Source organism: Monosiga brevicollis, genomic scaffold (genome assembly GCF_000002865.3).
Source record: "Monosiga brevicollis MX1 MONBRscaffold_5 genomic scaffold, whole genome shotgun sequence".
Taxonomy (NCBI): Eukaryota; class Choanoflagellata; order Craspedida; family Salpingoecidae; genus Monosiga; species Monosiga brevicollis.
This window is the reverse complement of record NW_001865042.1, coordinates 842,057-862,030: the sequence shown is the minus strand read 5'-3', so window position 1 is coordinate 862,030 and position 19,974 is coordinate 842,057. Positions and strand designations below refer to the sequence as shown.

At 57.7% G+C, this 19,974-nt stretch overlaps 3 protein-coding genes across 3 annotated transcripts; 2 read left to right on the top strand and 1 right to left on the bottom strand.

The window, feature by feature from the left end:
- Positions 1–1,187: 1,187 nt before the first annotated feature.
- Positions 1,188–3,063, top strand: MONBRDRAFT_15444 (uncharacterized protein; the record flags this gene model as incomplete). Its single annotated transcript, XM_001744271.1, has 9 exons — positions 1,188–1,325; positions 1,426–1,488; positions 1,615–1,786; positions 1,868–1,989; positions 2,064–2,160; positions 2,268–2,394; positions 2,512–2,652; positions 2,775–2,903; positions 2,991–3,063. Coding segments are annotated over 9 exons (1,062 nt in total), but the record flags the coding sequence as incomplete, so codon positions are not given.
- A 1,731-nt stretch (positions 3,064–4,794) lies between these two features.
- Positions 4,795–7,836, top strand: MONBRDRAFT_31684 (uncharacterized protein; the record flags this gene model as incomplete). Its single annotated transcript, XM_001744270.1, has 12 exons — positions 4,795–4,860; positions 5,113–5,220; positions 5,249–5,287; positions 5,370–5,487; positions 5,615–5,749; positions 5,821–6,316; positions 6,435–6,624; positions 6,745–6,806; positions 6,887–7,109; positions 7,192–7,266; positions 7,511–7,612; positions 7,747–7,836. The coding sequence occupies 12 exons, from the start codon at positions 4,795–4,797 to the stop codon at positions 7,834–7,836; spliced, it is 1,704 nt and encodes a 567-aa protein (XP_001744322.1).
- A 673-nt stretch (positions 7,837–8,509) lies between these two features.
- MONBRDRAFT_36356 (uncharacterized protein) lies at positions 8,510–10,681 on the bottom strand (the record flags this gene model as incomplete). The annotated part of the gene is made up of 10 exons (XM_001744083.1): positions 8,510–8,662; positions 8,767–8,844; positions 8,980–9,032; positions 9,140–9,348; positions 9,502–9,560; positions 9,698–9,817; positions 9,920–10,032; positions 10,162–10,241; positions 10,376–10,403; positions 10,633–10,681. 10 exons carry the CDS (start codon positions 10,679–10,681, stop codon positions 8,510–8,512), a joined length of 942 nt encoding a protein of 313 aa, XP_001744135.1.
- Between the last annotated feature and the right edge of the window lie 9,293 nt (positions 10,682–19,974).

Below are 19,974 nucleotides of genomic sequence, written 5' to 3'. Positions count from 1 at the left end.
GTTTCGTCAAACCGGAGAGATGTAATTTTTGTCGTGTGCGCCATCGAAACAGTCGTCATGGGAGGAACGCTCTCCCGGTTTGGTGCGACCCCCGAGGATGCGTCCACGGGCGCAGGAAAGGGGGTAACAGCGGTAGGGCAAGCCGCCGCATCTCAGGTGCCAGTGCAAAGCACACGCGACCCCCGGACCCTGTTTACCATGCCCACATCCAATGGGCGAGCACCGGTAGCATCGAGGTACGGCCTGGCTGCGGCACTGCGCGTCATGGGGTCCGTCAGCAAAGCGGCCTTGATCAGTCGTCCTCACACACAACCGCATGGATGTCACACAGGCACCACAGCAACCTCAAAGCTGTACTGGCGCAGATTGACGCATTTATCGCCAAAGAATGGCCTCATCTCGTCAACACAACGCCGGAACCTGCCGACGCCCATGCACAGGAAGGCAACGGCGAGGCAGGCGAATATCGAGGCGAGCCAGATCAAAAGCGTGTAAAAGGCAATGCGTCACGCCGCGAAAAGCGTACGCGCCACAAAAAGCAGACGGATACGGCCAGCGAGCCATACTCGCTCTGTCATGCTATTGTACACGGTCAAACGGTACGCGTCCACCCGCCTGCTCACCTTGCGCAGCATGCCCCAATCACCGCTGACACCCCTGCGCATGTCCGAAAGCTGCACAAAAAAGACCATCTCACCCTGGCGACCTCGCTGCCATTGCATCGCAGTGCCACCGCGAGCACTGCAAGTTTGAGCACAGCGTAGATCTGTACCTTCAACACAAGCGACCTGACCTCGAGGGGACCTGTCCATTTTGGAAGCGGCAGGGGGGTACTTGCAAGTATGGCATAACCTGCCGCTACTACAAGTCCCACACCCCACTTACGCTGGCCGAGACCACCGTCGCAGCGCCATCGACCGACGTCAAGACAGAGGAAGAAACAAACTTTATGAGCAATGATCTGCGCAAGCAGCTCCGCTCAAATCGCTACACCTTTGCCCGCAACGACGAGTTTGAAATCATGACCGAGGACGAACTCACCACGCGCATTGGGGTCTTGGTTGAACTCGACAAGAAAACGGTCAGAGCATTGCGTGGTCATTCGCCTTGAATTTGTTCAAGTTCGCATCCACACGTCAAACCTCACACATGCACCGCGTTGACCCTTTGTGCGCATCCATGCTCCTCGGCAGATCGACTGGCACAACAAGCTTTACCTGGCGCCGCTTACAACCGTGGGCAACCTGCCGTTTCGGCGCCTCTGCAAGCGCCTTGGTGCAGATGTCACGTGCAGTGAAATGGCCATGGCTTCATCTCTGCTACAGGTACGGCGTACAAGCCACCAAGGCTTCAGATGTCACACTGCTTATACCCACAACGAGAGCGCTCACGCATAGCTGTGCCAAACACTTGCTCTCTTCCCAGGGATCCTCGTCTGATTGGGCCCTTGTGCGGCGACACGAGTCTGAAGACTTGTTTGGAATTCAGGTCCGCAATGGTTTTTCTCTGCTTTCCCCTGCCTGCCCAGACTCTACCAATTGCCGACACTGCCATCCGCACCCACGTCGCAAACGCCTGAAAGCCAACCACCTTTGTTGGGACCATACACCATAGATCTGCGGGAACCAACCCGACATGTTGGCACGCTGTGCCGAGCTGTTGAGTGAGGAAACAGATGCCAGCTTCATTGACTTGAACTGCGGTTGTCCCATTGATCAAATTTTCCAAAAAGGCTGTGGCAGTGCTCTGCTTGCCCGACGCCAGCGTCTCAAGGACATTGTGCAAGGTGTGTCATGTGGCATGGCTCATCGCCTGGCTCGCTGCAGGTGCGACACCCTGATGCGGAGGCTATCGTGCACACACGTAGGCATGCGTGTTTGCTCCAAAATCCCGATCACGGTCAAAGTGCGGACTGGCGTCCACGGCGACAGGCCCACGACGCACAAGATGGTTCACGAGATGCGCAGCTGGGGCGTCTCAGCTCTGACGGTGCGTGCGCGAGCGGCTGCTCGACAATCAGTCTCCACGTTGCCGTCGTTGTGATTGGGACTGCGATGCCATAGATCCACGGACGCTCGCGCCAGCAGCGGTACACCAAATACGCCAATTGGGATTACATCAAGGACTGCGTCGAAGCTGCTCCCGATCTTCCCATTTTTGGTGTGGTCGAAAACTCGATTTGCTCCGCGCATGTTTTCTTTGCCCACCTGCGCCATCTCACAAGTCAACGTTGACCCTGGTTGGGCGCGGTCTGCCACATGAAATAGGGAACGGCGATATCCTTTCCTGGGAGCACGCGGTGCAGCATCAGGCCAGCACGGGGGTCTCGGGGGTCATGCTCGCTCGGGGTGCGCTCATCAAACCGTGGCTCTTCACGGAAATCAAGGAGCAGCGGTGTGTTTGCCTGCTGCACGTTACAGCACAGCCGTGCAAAATCCGCCGTAACCAAACTGGTTCGCCCGTGGGTTATGACGTGTGCATGGATTCACTCTGCGGACACTACTGACGCAGGACATGGGATATCTCATCCATGGAGCGCTTTGAGCAGCTGCAAGAATTTTGCAAATACGGACTCGAGCACTGGGGGTCTGATCACGCGGGTGTTGAGCGGACTCGCCGCTTTTTGCTGGAAATGCTCTCTTTCACATGCCGGTGTGTGAAAATGCCCGGATAGCATGCTTTCCCGCTCGCCTTTGGTTGCGTTTTTGTCTGGCCAGTGGCTGCCGATACTCATCGGTGCGCACACCTGTCGGGGTTGTCATCACATGGCACAGGTACATTCCTGCTGGATTACTGGAGGTACTGCCGCAACACATGAACGACCGACCCCCCGTCTTCACGGGCCGCAATGATCTCGAAACGCTGCTCTCCTCACAACGGCCGCACGACTGGGTGAAGATATCGTACGTAATGCATGCCCACCGGCGTGGTTCACCCCTGCTCGTGTTTGTCTCAGACTCGTGGTGGCCTGATGCCGTGTGCTCGGGTAGGGAGATGTTGCTGGGCCCCGTCCCGCCGGGCTTTTTCTTTGAAGCCAAACACAAGGCCAACTCATGGGGCTAAAAGGTGTAGCGTCGTTCTTTCCTGTCCTCTTGCCTCAGCCCATGACGCACCGCACCAGCATTGGGCGGCACCAGCGTACACCTGGTATTCATAGTTTGGGATCGTCGGGATCGTCGGGATTGTCGGAATCTGTGGGATCTTTGGGTGTGTGCGCCAGACATAATCGACACGGCCGCGTTTCTTTTCTCTCAAATTATGTTTTGACACAATGTTCAGCGCCCGACACCATACCAAAGACCAGCATGCACAAGAATACATGACAATCATTGCTGGCGTGCTTCGAAATCCTAACGAGATATGAGGCATGGGACCCCATCATGGCGGGGGAGTCCGGGCGTGAGTTGGTGGAAGGCGGATGCGGTCGATAAGATTGATGCAAGGCACACCTGTTTGAATTGGCGCACAATGCTTGCACTGCGATCACCATAAACATCATCGCAAAAGGCCTGCAGCATGGGCCAAAACTCATTCTACACGCACGGAATTGGCGACACGACAAACAAGAACGATGAGATGGCCGGTGCATCTTAAAAAGGAGCTGCGACATGGGCCGTGCAGCGCATCTCTCATTCAAGGGGGAGAAGGCGGGAGGGAGGGCAAAGTAGGGAGCAAGGCGAGGCACGGACCACATTATAGGACGTGGTCTCTGCAACCGCAGGAGCGGTGTTCGCGTTCAGGGGCAGCACATATACATCTTTCCTGCCATCCAGGGAAGCATCCTCTGCAGACGGTCGGTGGCGGATGAGAATTTTATCAAGGGTGTCGGTGATTGAGGTCAGAACATGAAGTGAACTGGGGGCAACCGAGGCATATGTTTTGATAGAACAGAGAGTCATGGGACATACCTGCCAACACGCGTCCCTTGTGCACAATGACGTGGTGCGAATGTTGGGGGTTCGCCCGAGTTGCAACCCATTGCTCAAGAGCCGTCGCGACCGAAGTACCCCGCTGAGAAGTCCGCCCCGAGGGTATGGGCGCGAAATAGAGCAAAGGAACAAGGCAGAGGGTAGATGAGACGAGTGCAAAAGAATAACGCAACGGCGAGGTGAAGGCTCCAAGACACACCGCTACACGTAAAGAGCCCAGCGGACCGGGACGAAGCCCGCGCAAGACGATATCATTGTCGCAGGCTTCAGCCGACTCGGCTGTCGTTGCGGACGTCCTCGACTGAGAGGCCACACGAGCTGCCGCTGGCTCAAGCACAAGCCCACGCGCAGGTGCTTCAACCTCAAAAGTGCGAGCCCCAAAGTCCACCGCCTGCTTGGAGTGTCCTTTCGGCTTGTCCAGCCGCGGATAGCCCTGCAACCGTGCCTCAAACGCAGCGCGATCCATCGTGTTGTGGCGCCGTCCAGAAAACTGGCATGACATTGTCAGAAGTTTCACGCATATGATTTTATTGCAAGTATTTATATATGTACTTACAAATCACCCATGCATAAGGCCTCATTAGCTCAGTCGGTAGAGCATCAGACTCTTAATCTGAGGGTCACGGGTTCGAGACGACTGTAACGACCTCCCCGTAACAATCCGGGTGTGAGGCTGAGAGCCTTTCTTTTTTGCTCTTCCTCTCACTTAACGGTCTGATTTGTTTGTTGGCAAGAGAAGAGAGAGGGAGATGTGTGTGTGTGTGAGTGTGTGTGAGTGGGTGAATTCATTAAATTTATATTTTTTTTGGCTGTCACAACTGTTTGGGCGCCTTGGGGGGGCACGGGAGTTGGAGGCTGGGTAGACATGGCGGGCGCTGGTGGTGATGGTGGGCTAGAGGCCTCGCTACGGTATTGGCAGCTGCGAAGGCTGGTGAGTTTGTTTTTGGGTTGTGATGCAGTTGCTTTCGGTTCGATCCGAGGAGTTTGCTCACGCGACGGCCTGCTGAGACTAGCAACACCATGCCCCACGCTTCATCTCCAGCACGGACAAGGGATCGCTGACCCTGGATCAAATTCTTGCCCAGCTTGATCAAGGTACTGCTTGCCTGCTGCAATCACGGCCGTGCCTGCATCGCACTACTTGCAGCTCAATTTTTACCTTGCTTTCTCCTTGACATTGGAGTCTCCAGATGTCCAGCAGTTGGAGCGCAATCTGAAGCAGTTTGGAAGCCCACAATCTGCGCCGCAGCGCAGTCTGGTAGCCAGTTATGACTTTATTGACATGGCACAGGTGTGTGCGTGCGGCGATCACTTACAAGGCTGTGTGCAAGCAAGCAAAGCCTGTGCTGTCGGTGCAGGTGAGTTTCGGCGTCAGATGGCCTCACGAGCCAAGTCACGGCCTTTCCTCCTCCTTCCCACGGCTTGCAGCGGGCTTGGCAGGCAAAACTTGTGCATCGCTACGGCTTGATTGCCCGAGAGCATCGCATTCCAATCGCGGATACCCGGGCGCAGCAGCGCAGTTTGCAGCGCGATCGCCTGCTGGATAGCATGACGCACGGTCCGAAGACACACTGTTTGGCTCGTGCAGCATAAGGCCCTATATGTGAATGGGCACGACCTGATGTATCATCTCCTTGTCCTTGCGGTTCTCCTTGCCTGTTTGTCCTTGCTTCTCGACTTTTCAGAGCCTCTGGCCTTGAACATGTACGTATGTGACGCGGGGGACTTGTTGCGCGAGCTCGTGGCCGTCATCAACCCCAACTACTTGCCCGGCGGTCGCCGCACGGCAGCCACCCTCGACCAGGTCCCAGAAGCGGCTGGTAGGTGCCTTCGCCTTCCTTCTGGGGCTGTAGAAATTGGTACTTTCAAGCTCAGTCTGAGATTCTTGCAGATTCAGCTAGTTTGCAGCGAGAGCAGGCATATGCCAGCGAGGCGCGCCAGCATAGCCAACGGGCCAAGCTGGCGTCCGAAGCGCTCAAAGAATCCACGCCTCCGGTGGCTCGTGATCAACACGAAAAGCTACGCTCCTCTCTGCAGGCGCAAGCCGAGGCTGAGCGCCGCGAAGCTCTGGCCGCAGCCTCTCGCTCGGCTGAAGCGGCCAACCAAGCTGCCGCACTCCAGCTCGTGCAAGCACCGACGGCGTGGATTCGCCATGGCCTGTTGGCCGCATCGCTGCCACAGGGCATGATTAAAGTCGTCTTTGCCGTCCCTAGTGTAGCCGACCTACGTCGCGCCTTTGCGCAACTGCACCCCACCACCGTGCAGGTGGGCATTGAGGATCAGTGGCAGAATCCACAACACACCACCTTTGTAGCACATCGGGCAGCTGATACAGAGGATATTCTTGACCGCCAGGATCTCGCCGCTCTGATAGATCAGTGTCGCAGGTACGCGGCCAACTTGTCGCTCGCGCTGCCAATCCACTTTTAGCGAGCCCGAGGTACATGATCTGCATCACAAACCGTGCTAACTTATGGCGGGTGGAACGATGCTGGTTGACATTAGTGGTTGTCTGCCCGACCTTCGAGCCCGCATTTGGATGCACGCTCTCTGCTTTGACCAGCTCTCGGACTTTGCCGTGCGATACAATGAGCTTTGGTCTGGGCTTGCTCAGTATTCGACCCTGAGCGAGCGCCTCGCCATAGCCGAGAGTCGGTTCCTGTGTAATCTCAGTGATGTTTACTTTATATTCCAGGTCAGAATCTACACTGCTGTCTCTGATGCGACTGCGCGCGAGAGCAAAATTTTTTTTCGGTGCCGGTGCTGCTGTGCTCGCTGGCCTGACACGTTGTGTTGCTTGGCTGGCTGATATCAGGATCAAGTCTCCGAACTGCTGGTGGCTTTCCTGCATGACAAGGATATCTGTCGCGTACTCAAGTCGGTCCACCGTGCTGCTTGTTATCGGGCATCGCCCCACATTTCTTGTTCAGCACCTCATGCTTGGCTTGGCGACGCAGCTTGGACAAGCTGCCAACGTCCCAGGTGTTGGAGGCTGACGTATCACCGGCGGTTGACGGCAGAGATGTGCCTTGTAGTGGCATTGTTCTGATGCGCGGCATGTCTCTGCTCGTGGCACCCCTGGCTTATTTATCCCACGACATGGCGCGTGCTTACGCCCTCCATCGTCAGCTTTACTGCCGCTACTGGCATCGTCTACTCACCATCAACGGGGCACCAGATGTGCGTGGGTGCGCCGCAGGGATTGGTGCTAGACCCACCCTGGTTGATGGTGTCTCATCTGTACCTGTTTGGACATCCACAGGGGATTCTGGCGCTCTGCAACCTCTTTGAAACGCTGATGCAACGGCATCAACCCGAGCTGTGGAACCATCTGCTGGTACGTGGCGCTAGGCAGGCTCATGCGAGGCAGCAGGTCTTGTTTAAACATCTGCTGAGTACCATGCCTGTATTGTGCAGTCGATCGGCGCAAGCCCCCTGCCGTGGGCGCTTCAGTGGATGGTGACAGCCTTTTCAGGCCATTTGCCCGTATCACAGGTACAGCCGTCAAGGCGTGCACCATGCACCCATGGGCGATGCAGGCTTCAGCCACGGCACTCATCCTTCTCCTGTACTTCTCATAGGTTCTGCTGGTGTGGGATCGCATCATCGGGTTCGATTCGTTACGGCCCTTGGCGTTACTCGCCGTCGCCATCTTTGCCTATCGTGCCTCCGTTCTGCTGCGGGTACGTTTGAGGGCTGACCCATGCTGGTGCTGTGCACATACATGTCATGGGGTTTTCTTTCGATAACTCACACCGCGGCTTTGGCCCCTGCTTTTTTTCTTTGGTGGTGTCTTTGTCACCTGTCGGTTTCTCAGGCGGGGACCAGAGATGAAGTGGACGCCATGTTGATGGATCTATCTGGGGTGGAGGCCATTGTATTGTTGCAAACGCTGATTTTCGTCTAGACAGCCAGAGCCTTGTCACTTGTTTCAAGCCGTGCAGCTACATAGGAACGACAAGTTTTCTCCAATCGAACACGATAGTCTTCTGTCAAGTCCCTGCAGAGCGTTGATTGACATTTTCCTTCTTTTTCTCCGTGCAAAATACAGGTGGGGAGAGCGGTCGCCAGGAAGCATGCTTCTTCGCCCACGGCAACAGGTCGGCCCAAGCTGCGGGAAAGAGTGGCAGAGCAGAAAGAAAAAAGAGCGACTGGGTTGTAGGGCTGACGCTCGAGTATCGAATTCAATTGCACTATACATGACGGGAAAGTTTTGCCAGATCAAACTGAGCCTGATTGCCAATTTTCACGCACTATAACTTTGTTCGGTGTTTGTTGGCAGAAGTGGTCCCTCTCAGACATCATCGTGAAATCGGCGACGAGTGATGGTACATGTCAAAGCGCAGAGGCAAGCGCCGCCTACACCTCTGAAAACTGTGGCGCTGATGTCATCACCTACCATTGAATCACTATTGAATCACAGCCATCGAGATTGAGGGCTGGATGGCGATGCGCTCGGTCGATGTAGGCAGTGGGTTGTTGTTGAATCAGCGTCTTGGACGCTTTCAAAACAAATGTCTTGCGTTTCGTGTTTTGAAGTTTCGCGGCATGGCACCACGGAAATGTTTTCTTTTTGCTGTTTACTCATGGTCCTGGTCCTCATTGGCCACGATGGCATTGGCGTATTGAAAGTCGCCAGAGGCCTCATACTCAGCCATGTCCAGTGCAACTTCGCAGCTTTCCTTGACCACCACTGCCTCGTCCTTGGCAAATTCCTTGATCAAGGGTAGGACCTGCAGATACGACACCAAGAAAAAAAAAGGACGGTGGTGAGCGGGATCATATGCCAGCGGGCTTTGGTGCGTGGAGCCATCTAATCTGGCATGAGGGCACTCACCTCATCAGAAGCAATTGAGCCAAGCGCTTCCGCACATTCATGGCGCACCATGTAGTTTTCGGACACATCCTTCAATCGCTGTCAAAGAAAATTGCGACAGTGGGTGAGCACGCGGTCAGGGAGAGGGTTGCGACTTTGGTGGCAACCAATTTTCTGACCCCCCCTCCCCCTTCTCCCCCCCCCGCAAAAAGGGCACGCCGCAGTTGCACTCACCTCAGCCAAGCCCGTGACCGAGGCTGGGTGCTGCATCTGACCCAACACGTAGGCTAGAGTGGATACACGGCAAGGGAAAAATACGTGAATGGGTGCGGGTGTGTGCGGAGGATGAGGAAGTGCGGGCGTGTGCTTAGCAACCAGGGAACGGTGGTCGAACCGGCTTCGTGTCGGAAGAGGGCACTCGAGTCGTTGAGGCCCTCAACGATGGCTTCAACGGCCTCGGTGTTGCCAATGTTGCGGAGGGCAAAGAGGCTACGATAGCGCTGAAAGAGGCTTCGGGAGGTGTCCAGATATTGATCGCGCAGGCTGGCGATGTCGGCCTCTGGGGCGGGGGGCGCAGGATCCACGGACAAGTATCCACCGGACCTGCACCGCGGGCCGCGCGGGATGGAGGAACCAGCGTATGAACAGAGGCAGGGAGAGACAAAAATAAGTACAACGAGGTGAATAGAACAGAGTCAACGCCCAAGCAGACCAAACAAAACAAATTCATGCACGCGAGCACAATCTATGACGCACGGGGAGAGCTCATCAGCCTGCTTTGCCTGTTGCTTGAAAGCGATACGATCCAACGCAATCTGAAAGTGGGCAACACAGGGATGAGCAGTGAAAAAAAGGAAAAGCGAGACAAGAATACCGCCAAACATGGAGGGCCGGAGTCGGGGAGAGAGCCGAGTTGGACTCGATGTGGGAGTCCAAGAGCGCGCGGTCCAACCTCGCAGGTTTCGGCGACTTCAACCGACTCATCATCCTTGAAGCGAGTAAGCACGGCGATTGATTCAGCATCACCGATGGCACCCAAGGCCTCGGCAGCTTCGTGTCGGACCATGGCATCCTGAAAGAGGGGCCAGAGCAGCGGCAGGTCTAGAGTGTGAAAGACTCGGTTGCGCCCGACTTGCCAAGTGACGGTACCGCGTGCAAAAGCTGAAAATGCTACCTGTTGTTTGTTCTCGAGAACGCTGGTCAAGAGCGGGATGGCGCTGAGATCCTGCATCTGACCGAGCACGTAAGCGCACTCGTGCTTCAGGAGGGCGGAATCATCCTCAAAGGCTAGTGGGAAACAAAAGCGATGAGAAAAACAGAAACTGCATGACACTTTTCGAGCCGAGAAGGCTCGTCGAGCTCATGGCCGTCGCCGTGAACCGGAACGAGCAGAGGCCGCGCGATGGGCAGACAGACCGGCAGCAATGGCTTGAACAGATTCTGGGCAGACAATGTTGCGGAGGGTGAAGAGCGCGCGAAAACGTTCAGCCAAGGGCCTAAAATGAAACGAGGCCAAGCACCCAACAAGACAAAGGTCAATACCAAAGACCAGGCCAGGGAAGGGAAGGGAAGGGAAGATATTGGGGCGGGCCTCAAGATCAGGACAAAGGCGTGAGCGGAGGTTGCCTACTTTGCGGGGTCAGCCAGCACCTTGCCAACTATCGAGAAAGAAGCGAGAGACCCGAAACAACAGGAGACATGAGCTTTGGGGCGGGCGGAGATGCGTCACACGTGGATGGGGGTTGCAAGAGGTGCAGGTTGGAACGAGGCGAGCGAGAGATGGGGAGGAGGGTGACGCTCAGTCCTCGCCCATCAGAGCCCAAGCGGTCCGTCAAACCAGAGTCCAAAGGGGCACGGAAACCGCCGAGTGAGGCCGTCAATACTTACGTTTGGGCACATGGGCCTGCAGGTTGGTGGTGTTGGTGTCTTCGGGCATCGTGGCGGCCGTGGGGGGTGGAAAATAGGCACTTGGATAGCGCTATAAATAGAGGGGGACAGGATGACAATAAAAACTCGTTTTGACAGGTTTTTGATCAAAGTCTCCAACTTTGGATCATCAAAGCGTGTGTGTGTGTGTGTGTGTGTGTGTGTGTGTTTGTGTGTTTGTTGTTTTCCCACACACACACACACAACCACAAGGTGATGGATGATGTATGTGTGTGCGTGTGTGTGCGTGTGTGTGTGGGGTGTTGGACAGCGAGGGTGTATAAAAAGGGTTCGTGTGTGTGTGTGGTGAGTCATCCTCTACACAACAACATAACACACACCCCCGATCAAACAAAACAAAACCCTGTGTGTGTTATGTGTGTGTGTGCGTTCGTTGTGTGCGTTCGGTGTGTGAGTTGTGTTGTAACGGAAATGGCATTTCCCCTCACTGGTTGGTGTGAGCGATCCAACGATCTTTTTTTTCTGGCTGTCCCTCCTCCCGCTTCCTCTCGCCTGCTCTCGCCTCCTCCCGCCTGCTCTCGCCTGCTCCGTGCCCCATTCGTTGGCTTTGCTTTGCCTGCACGGTTGGCGCCTGTTTGGCGACCACTGCTTTCTTTGCACCTCCACGTCTTGCTTTTATTCTGGGATGGTTGGAGGTACTGACTCATTTTTGTTTCTCGCATCTGTCAGGCTTCGACTCTTTCGTCGTTGACGAAAGCCCTCTCGATCTCCGTATCGGGGAGGCCGAGAGCAGAGGAGCACATCACAGCAGAGACCTCGAGACTCAGGTTTGTTCATTTTTTCTCCCTCTCTATTGCATGCAGTTCGCGCTAAGCCGCAAGTCGATACCTTGGTCCACACTGAGGCCGGACTTGTTTTTTGTTCCCGGCTTCAACTTTTTTTTTTTTTTTCCCACATCTGTGGTATGCACCCGATAGCGCCGTGAGCACCACAGCACTATGCCGCCACGTCGTGCCAGCCGGCGTACCGCAAGCGTCAAGAGAGCCGTATCGGCACCAGAGTCAGATCCAGAGTAAGTGGCGAGGCACGTCCCAGCTTTTCGAGCTTGAGCTTGAGCTTGAGATCTCATGCCGTTCGTTGCCCGTGATCGCCGATGAACCCTTTTACAGTGCAGTTGCGACGGCTTCTACACCGGCCTTGACCAAGCGCAGCAGTCGTCGACGCGCCGCAGACGACGCTGCTGTGCAGGAAAGTCCTGCAGGTGCTGCTGATGCGGGTTCACGTCAGGCCAGCAAAGTTGCAGCCAATGGCGAGGTGAAAGCCACTCCCAAGACTGGGGGCAAAGCCGCCCCCAAGTCTGCATCCAAAGCCACCCCCAAGACTGAGACCAAAGCCGCACCCAAAGCCGCCCTCAAGACTGGGGCCAAAGCCGCCTCCAAGACCACGGCCGGGCTGAAGGAAGAGGCCGTACCTGCAGCGCGCCGTGCCTCTCGTGCTGCCTCGGTGTCACGAACTGCTTCAGCCGAAACACCCAAACTGACCAAGAAGACCAGCGGCAAGAAGGCGGTCAAAGTTGAGACGACTTCGACGAATGGGGATGCAACCCAGCCCGAAGCTGCCCAGCCCACTCAACCCGAGGCCATGGACCTGGCACCCGAGACTGTGGCACCCGAGACTGTTTCAACCGATGACACTGCTGTCCTCGGCGATGACAGCACTGGTGCCGATGCTGGCCAAGGACGTGGCCGTGGCCGTGGACGAGGCCGTGGACGAGGACGCGGACGAGGACGCGGGGCAAAGCGGACGGCGGCCGCTGCCGGTGCTTCGGACGAGGATGACAGTGACGACAAACCCTCCGAGGCTGCAGATGCAGCGCAGGGTGCAACTGGTCGTGGCCGAGGTCGAGGCCGTGGTCGAGGCCGAGGTCGAGGCCGTGGTCGCGGTCGAGGTCGCGGTGCCGATGCCGGTGCGCTGAGCCTAGGCGTTGCAGTGGACACCTCAGGCATGACTGCAACCGCAGCTGTGGCCGCTTCAACAGCGGCTGCTGCGTCGGCCATCGCGGCCGGCCCAGCCCCCCGTACCAAAGCAGAAAAGCTGGTCGCGGCGCGCGTTCAGCGAGCAGTCGAACGTCAAAGCATGGGCATCGACCTTGGGGCCTTGCGTGACCTGTCGGGGGTTCAGCCTCCCTACGTGCCACCCAGTCGTGAAGACGAGAACAAGGGCCCGCTCTACTTTGACCCCCTGCCTGGATTCACTCAGTCGCCGACCGTCTTGGCTCTTTTGGATGAAGAGGAGGCCGCCGTTGACGTCGACAAAAAGCCTGACGTTCGTTCCTCCCTCGTCAAGGTTCACAGCTCTATCAGCGGCCGAACCGCCGGCCGAGCTCTCTTGGGTTCACGCAACAGCATCGGCCTCAATGAGAAGAAAGAGCGCCGCTTCGAGGTAAGTCGATGTGGGTATTGCAAACACACCCAGGCCACTTGCTCTGAAGACACCAAATGCCGTCAGTATCTGCCTAGCGCTCACCGAGCCTGGCCGAGCAAACCAGGTGCACCTGAGCAGCTCGGACGATTGCCAGCTTTTGAGCGCTGTCACGGATGACCACGCCGTCATTGGTGTGACTTCACTCGCCCTCAACTCTCAGTTGAACAAGCAATACACCTTTGGTAATCACACGGTGGTTCAGGTGCGATCTCGCGCGCGTGGCCTTGCCTGCGCTGACAGCAAACCGCTTGTTTTTTTTTTCTGTTCTCGCCCGTCTCCTTGCCTGCTTCGCCGTTGGATCGTGTCGGGGCCGTTGTTCTGCTTGCCCTGCTTGTTCGGCTTATCCAGGGCACCGTCAACCAACTGACTCCGTGTTGCATGCACCACCTCGGATCCAACCTCTTGGCAGCAATCCTGGCTCATCCTGGCCGAAGGCGAGCCCAGCACCACTGCCGGTGCCGTGCGCATCATCTGTCCAGCCCTCAAGGCGTTGTCTCCCTCGGATCGGGTAGCCTTGGTCGTCAAGGTCAGACCTTGCCTGCCCTCGTTGGTCCAAGACCGCCCCTCGTTTTTATCGTATCGTGTGATCAGCGGGCTGCCCGATTGACGCGCGATTTCGACCTGTTGCTGCCGTTTTCTGCTGTTTTGCTGCTCGACCTCATCACCAACGTCTTTTCGGGGTTGCCACGGCCCCCGGAACCCTTGACTTCTCTCCACGAGACAGAACAGCTCATTGAGCGTGTTGATCAATGATAAGCCGGCTGATCTGCAGTTTGAGAAGGGCAGCACTCTTCCCGTCCTCATTAAGCGCATGTCCAGCCGTGGTGGGTCGGCTAGTGCCGGGTCGACCGCCCAGCCAAGTGAAGAGGCAGAGGCAGAGGCAGAGGCAGAGGCAGAGGCAGAGGCAGAGGCAGAGGTAGAGCCAACCCCCGCCCTGAAGCGCAGCAAGAGTGGAAGCCGCAAGGGCGCCAAGAGTGGTGATGCCGCCAACAAGAAGGAAGAGGAGGAGGAAGATCCGTCCAAAGTGCACATCTCACGTGGCAAGTCGGCCACGACCACCATCACGGCCGTCGACCAATTGTGGGCCGTCTTCATTGCCCCCACCGTTCGCACGGGGCACCTTCAGGTTCGCCTCGTGGGTGAGGGTGGCTGTGGTTTGCCCGCCAAGGAGCAAGCGCTGCGTTACGCCGCCCTCGATCAGGTGTACCGGGCCGGCTCGCGCGGTGCTGATGCCTGCAACCGCCTTGTTCATCAAGGTACGCTAGCAATCGTCCTGTTCGTTCAGACTGCTTTTTGTCATGCCCTTGTGTCCCCGGCCACCGTCGCCTGTCGTCGCGAGGCTCGTCTTTGCTCAGCCTCACGCCATGTGATGGCCCTGTCCTCCTCTGGCAGCCGTTGAGGCCAAGGATGCACATCTATTGCGAGCGTGCATCGATGCCAAGACGATTGTGCCCTCGTGTACGGCCATGTATTTTCCGGATGGCGGACCGCGTCCAGCCCACGTGGCTGCGCTAACTGGGCAACATGAGGCCCTCATCAAGTTACTGGCCGCCAACAGCGACGGTCGCGTGGCCATGCCGTCCAACTCCATTGCCGATTCCACCTCAACCGGCTCGGTCGGCAGCAACACCTACTATCACCGCACGCGTGCGGTGGGCGTTGCGCGGGGAGGCAAAGAGGGCAACTCGGCCTTTATCCAGGAAGATGAAGGCTGGTCCTACGAGCCTAATCCCTTTTACAACCAGTCAATGGATCTGCGCCTCTTCTGTCGCGCCCGCAACCTGGACGAGACGACACGCGCCATCATGCAAAATCGCTGCACCGAAGTTTCCACCCAGCTGCAGAGCTTTGGTCTTTTCATGGCCGTCGAAGCAGGAAACGTGGCCGCGGCTCGCCTGGCAGTGGAGCAAACGGCTAGTGCTAGTATGGGCGTGACCAAGGTGCACTTTATGGCCTTGGACCCGACCACGCCCTTGCAAAGCGTGCCCGCGCGTCAGGTTGCCAAGCGCCTGCCCTCCAGCAACAATCTCAGTGCCTTGCACATGGCCGCAGCGCTGGCACCAGCCGATCGCTTTGAGGCCATGTTGAAGATGGGCGAACTCAATACAAGCATCAAGGATGAGGTCGACCGCACGCTTATCCACTATGCCGCTGCCAATCCTTATGGCAGCGCCAATGTCGAGTACCTTCTCAAGCTTCGCATGCCACCCAGCGTCATGGACAAGCGCGCTGGTACCCCGCTGCATCTCGCCGCTCGCTTCGGGCAGCCCTCCACCGTTCGCTGCCTCATCGATGTCATCCGCAAGCACAAGGCCGAGCTGGCTGACGCCGCTGCCTCAGTTGCTGCTGGGGGCGACGCGGACAGCGGCGAGCCCCAGAAGAAAAAGTCCAAGGGCGTCCTCGAGCGCCAGGCCGCGGAGGCATTTGGCCTGAGCCGCGACAAGAAGGGCCACACCCCCCTTCACTACGCTGCTTACGAGGGCCGCACCGACAACATCCAAGCCATTGCCGCCACTGGTGCCCCGCTTGACTTTCCAGACAGCTCCAAACGCACGGCGCTCATGGTGGCTGCCATGCGTGGTCATCTCTCGACCGTGCAGGCCCTGCACACGGCTGGCTGCGACCTGGAGGCCGTCGACAAGCGCAAGTACACGGCCCTTCATTACGCCGCCAAAAATGGGCACCTGGACGTGGTGCACTACCTGCTTCTGGCCGGTCACAACGCGAATGCGGCCGACTCGTCCGGCAACACTCCCTTCCATTTTGCTGCGGCCTACGGCTGGCTGCCCTGCCTGCGGCTCCTCGAGCAATGCGGCGCCAACATTGGCGTCGCCAATGCCTGGAACACGACGCCTCTGGCCATCGCCGTCATCAAGAACCAGATTGATTGCATGATGTATCTTCTGGCTAAACCGGAGGTTGATGCCTCGGTCAAGGACAATAAGGGTCGTGGCCTCATTCATGAGGCCTGCAGCGGTGTGTCCCCGGCAGCCACCACCATCTTGGAGGCGCTGTTGGCCCGGGAGAACGTCGATTTGAATCTGCAAGACCTCGAGGGCAATACACCCCTGCACCTTCTTGCTGCGCTACCCAAGGCTGTGCTCGGCCTCAAAGGCAGGGCCATCCAATGCCAAATGGTGGAGCTGCTTGTGGCCAAGGGCGCCGATCTGACCCTTGCCAACAACAAAGAAGAGACCATCCTGATTCGCGCCTTTAAGGCCGACAACCTCGATCTCGTGCAATGTCTCCTGCAGTTTCCCAGTGCAGTCCGCCTTCACGGCGAAGGCGATCAGCGCACCTTCCTGCATCAGCTCTTCGAGACAGGCAGGACGAAGGACATCACCGCGTGCTGGCGGCTGGTGCAGACGCACAGCCGCGAGGACATTGCCGCGGCCCTCAGCCTCTACGCCGATCCCGCCACGGGCCAGACGGCTCTGCACTCCCTTTTGCTCCAGGTTCCCCATCAGAGCCACGACTCCACTGCCGCTGAGGCCACTGCAAATGCGGGCGCCAACGGCTCTGCACTCGCCACGACTCTTCAACTCAGGCCTTCCTCAGGCCCCAAAGTAGCCCCCCTCAAAGCACGTGTCGCGATGCTCAAGCAGGCCAGAAAGGCCGGCAGACAAAAAAGCAACACGGATGCGAATGGGGGCAGTGACTTTGTTGTTGGCTCGCTGCAGGACCCTGAGTTCTACGCCGAGGTCTTGACTTGGTGTGTCGGTCTACCCGTCCGCTTTGACAAGCGCGTGGAGATTAGTGACACAGAGGCCTACAACAAGGCCCACGCGGCGGCCAAGCAGGCGTATGATCGTCTGCCCTATTGGACTCGAAGCCAGACCCAAGCCCCCGTAGCCTTGAAGGACCTTCGCCATGCACTGACGGGTGAGCTGATGCCCTTGTCGCGCGAAGAGCTCCGCGCTTTTGTTTGCAAGATTGTCAAGCGTATTCATCATCCGCTCATGCTCAAGGACCCAGCGTTTGAGCCCCACTTGGCTCTACTGCGCTCGTCGCTCAACTTTCGGGTGCCCGACGAGCACTTGGTGAAGCACGGTGGTGCTGCAAGCCTGCATCTGGCGTGCGTGACGCGCTCTGAGACCGCCGTTCGCTTGATGTTGAAAGCTGGAACGAGCACGCTGTTGCCCGACCGCTACCATCAGACCCCCTTGCACTATGCCGTCTTTCACGGTGATCCAGGCATCGTGGAGCTGCTGCTTGCTCACGACGCCTCTGCCACCGAGGCCGTGACTGCCACGATGCGCTATACGCCCCTGCATCTGGCCGTGGTATGTGCCGTGGCCCATGCCGTTGACGCCAGCTTTGCGGAGCGGCTGGCCATTGTGGCGAGTGTGGGTCGAGCAACACCGGCTGCCGTCTGGCAAGCACTCAACGTTTTCCGTCATTCCGTGTGGACCGCTGCCATCCAAGCCAAGGACGTCCGTGTGTGGAATGCGTTGGTTCAAAGCTGCCCAGATCTCAGTGCCGCTACAGAGCGTGGCGAGACCCCCTTGCACGTGGCTGCTCGTGCTGGCCGCGCAGACATGGCCGTTGCTCTGTTGGAGGCCAAGGTGGCTATTGATGCGCCAGGCACCATGGGTTGCACGCCTTTGCACCTGGCCGTGGCCACCGCTGCTTTTAAGACCTACGATGATTTTGAGCTGGCGAGTCAACTCATACAGGCTGGCGCAAATGTTCTGCAGCAGGACTCACAGGGCCGCAATGCCCTGCACTATTGCTTTGTGCGCAACCCCCTGCAGGGTCCCGTGATGGAGCTCACCTCGCGTGACCGCCGCGACCCGATTGACATCATCAGCGATCTGGTTCCTCTCATGCATGAGGGCATGGGCGCGCGCGACGCCTGGGGTCGCACGCCCCTGCACTACGCCGCGCAAGATGGCAGCCTAGTGACGGCCAAGTACATGTTGGCCCACGGCAGCGATGCATCCATCATGGATCAGGACGGCAACACCTGCTTCCAGCTCGCGCTCATTGCTGGTCACTCAGACTTTGCCACCTTTGTCATCGACCTGATTGATGCCAAGCACGCAACCGCGACTTATCGCACCGTGACGGAGCGCGACGTCTCCGGATCAGCCGATGATGCCGATGGCAGCGGGGACGAGGCGGATGACGACGGTGACAATGATGACCACGCGAGCGCCGGTGGTAGCCAGGCTGACAAGGCTTGCTTTGTCGCCAAGCACTATGAGGTGACCAAGGTGGCCGAGGGCAACTTTTCCCTGGTGGCGCGCAAGGGTTACAAGGGATTGGCTTACATTCTCATGCAGCGTGGTTTGGACATCGTCTCTGCGTTCAAGGACGCCGTCCGCGCCAACTCTTTTGAGCTGGCGTCGGCGCTCATTCGCAAAAGCGACCCCACCAAGGTCGTCAACCTGCAGGATGAGGCTGGTAACTCACTGGCTGCCATTCTTGTGGGCGCCACGGGGGCCACCAACAAGTCCTTGCTGCTGTTGCAAACCCTTTTGGCCAAGTACGGCTATAGCCTGGATGCCTGCAATGCGCACGGGCAAACCACTCTGCACTTGGCCTGCTATCGCCAGCACGCCGATTACGTGCAGCTTTGCGTGTCGCAAGGCCTCGACCTGACCTTGCGTGACACCGATGGCTGTGACGCTCTCATGCACGTTTTCAAGAACCGTCGCATCCAACCCCACGTGCTGTGCCTCCTGCTCTCAGCATCGGCCGACGTTGACATTGACTCCTGGGCCCAAGTGCCGAGCACCGATGTTTTTGTCGATCCCGAAGCGGCACCCGAGGACCAGGCTGTGATGCGCCTGCCCCCTTTTACCCGCGTTCTGACGGCTGCGGCGCAGATCGCCACACGCAAGCCCTTTGATGTGACCCATGAGCTGACACAGGCGGGTAACGACGTTCAGGCGTGGAGCTCGGGGCAAAAACACAGCCCCGTCTTCTCAGTCTTGGTACAGCTGCTGCAGCGCCACATGTCGTACGATATCTGCGCCGAGCGTGACCAGCCGGTGTTCTGGGCTCTGGTGGCTGACCCCAAGGTGGGTCTGACTGGCGTGCAGGTCGTGCGCCAGCTGGCCGAGGCCTGCGGACATCCTTTGCCGCTCAGCCTGGTTTATGAAAAGCGCAGCTTGGCCGACGTGATCCTTCCGGCAGAGGTGAACGGCTTTGGGTGCACCGACGTGGTGCCGCTGATTGAATGGCTCATGGCTCATGACGTGTCGCTGAAGGAGCCGCTCTTCCTTTCGGCCGTGGGCCAGCGCGCAGATGCGTGGACCTTGGATCGCTTGCAGCAGATGGGCGTATCCTGCACAGCACCGGCATCGACGCCGGAGCGGGTGGTTGAGGCGCGTCCAGGCCCACCCAGTACGGATCCAAACCTGACCATCAAGTCGGACGAGGCTCTGATGGCACTCGAGGGCACGGAGCCCGAGCTTGGGGCGAAACACGAGGTGGATCCCCTCTCCCAGCTCCAGGACTTGGGACAGCTGGTGCACGGTGAAGATGGCGAGTTTTACGACGTCAAGCTGACCATTACTGACGTAGCCTATGGATGGATGGGGCGCAACGACTTTTACCGGATGCAGGTTATCCACAACACGGTCCAGGTTGGTTCTTTTCTCCACTTGACGAGTTTGGGCGGCGGGGGCGTACAGGACTACGGGAGATCTGTGCCTTTTGTGGGGCTCTCTCTCTTCTTCTTCTTCTTCTTCTTCTTCTTCTTCTTCTTCTTCTTCTTCTTCTTCTTCTTCTTCTTCTTCTTCTTTTTTTTTTTTTTTTTTTTTTTTTTTTTGGTTGTTTGTTGCACTCGTTGGTCTCAATTCATTCATTCATGCAAGACACTGTCTTGCTCGGCCTTGAAGCGAGGGCCGA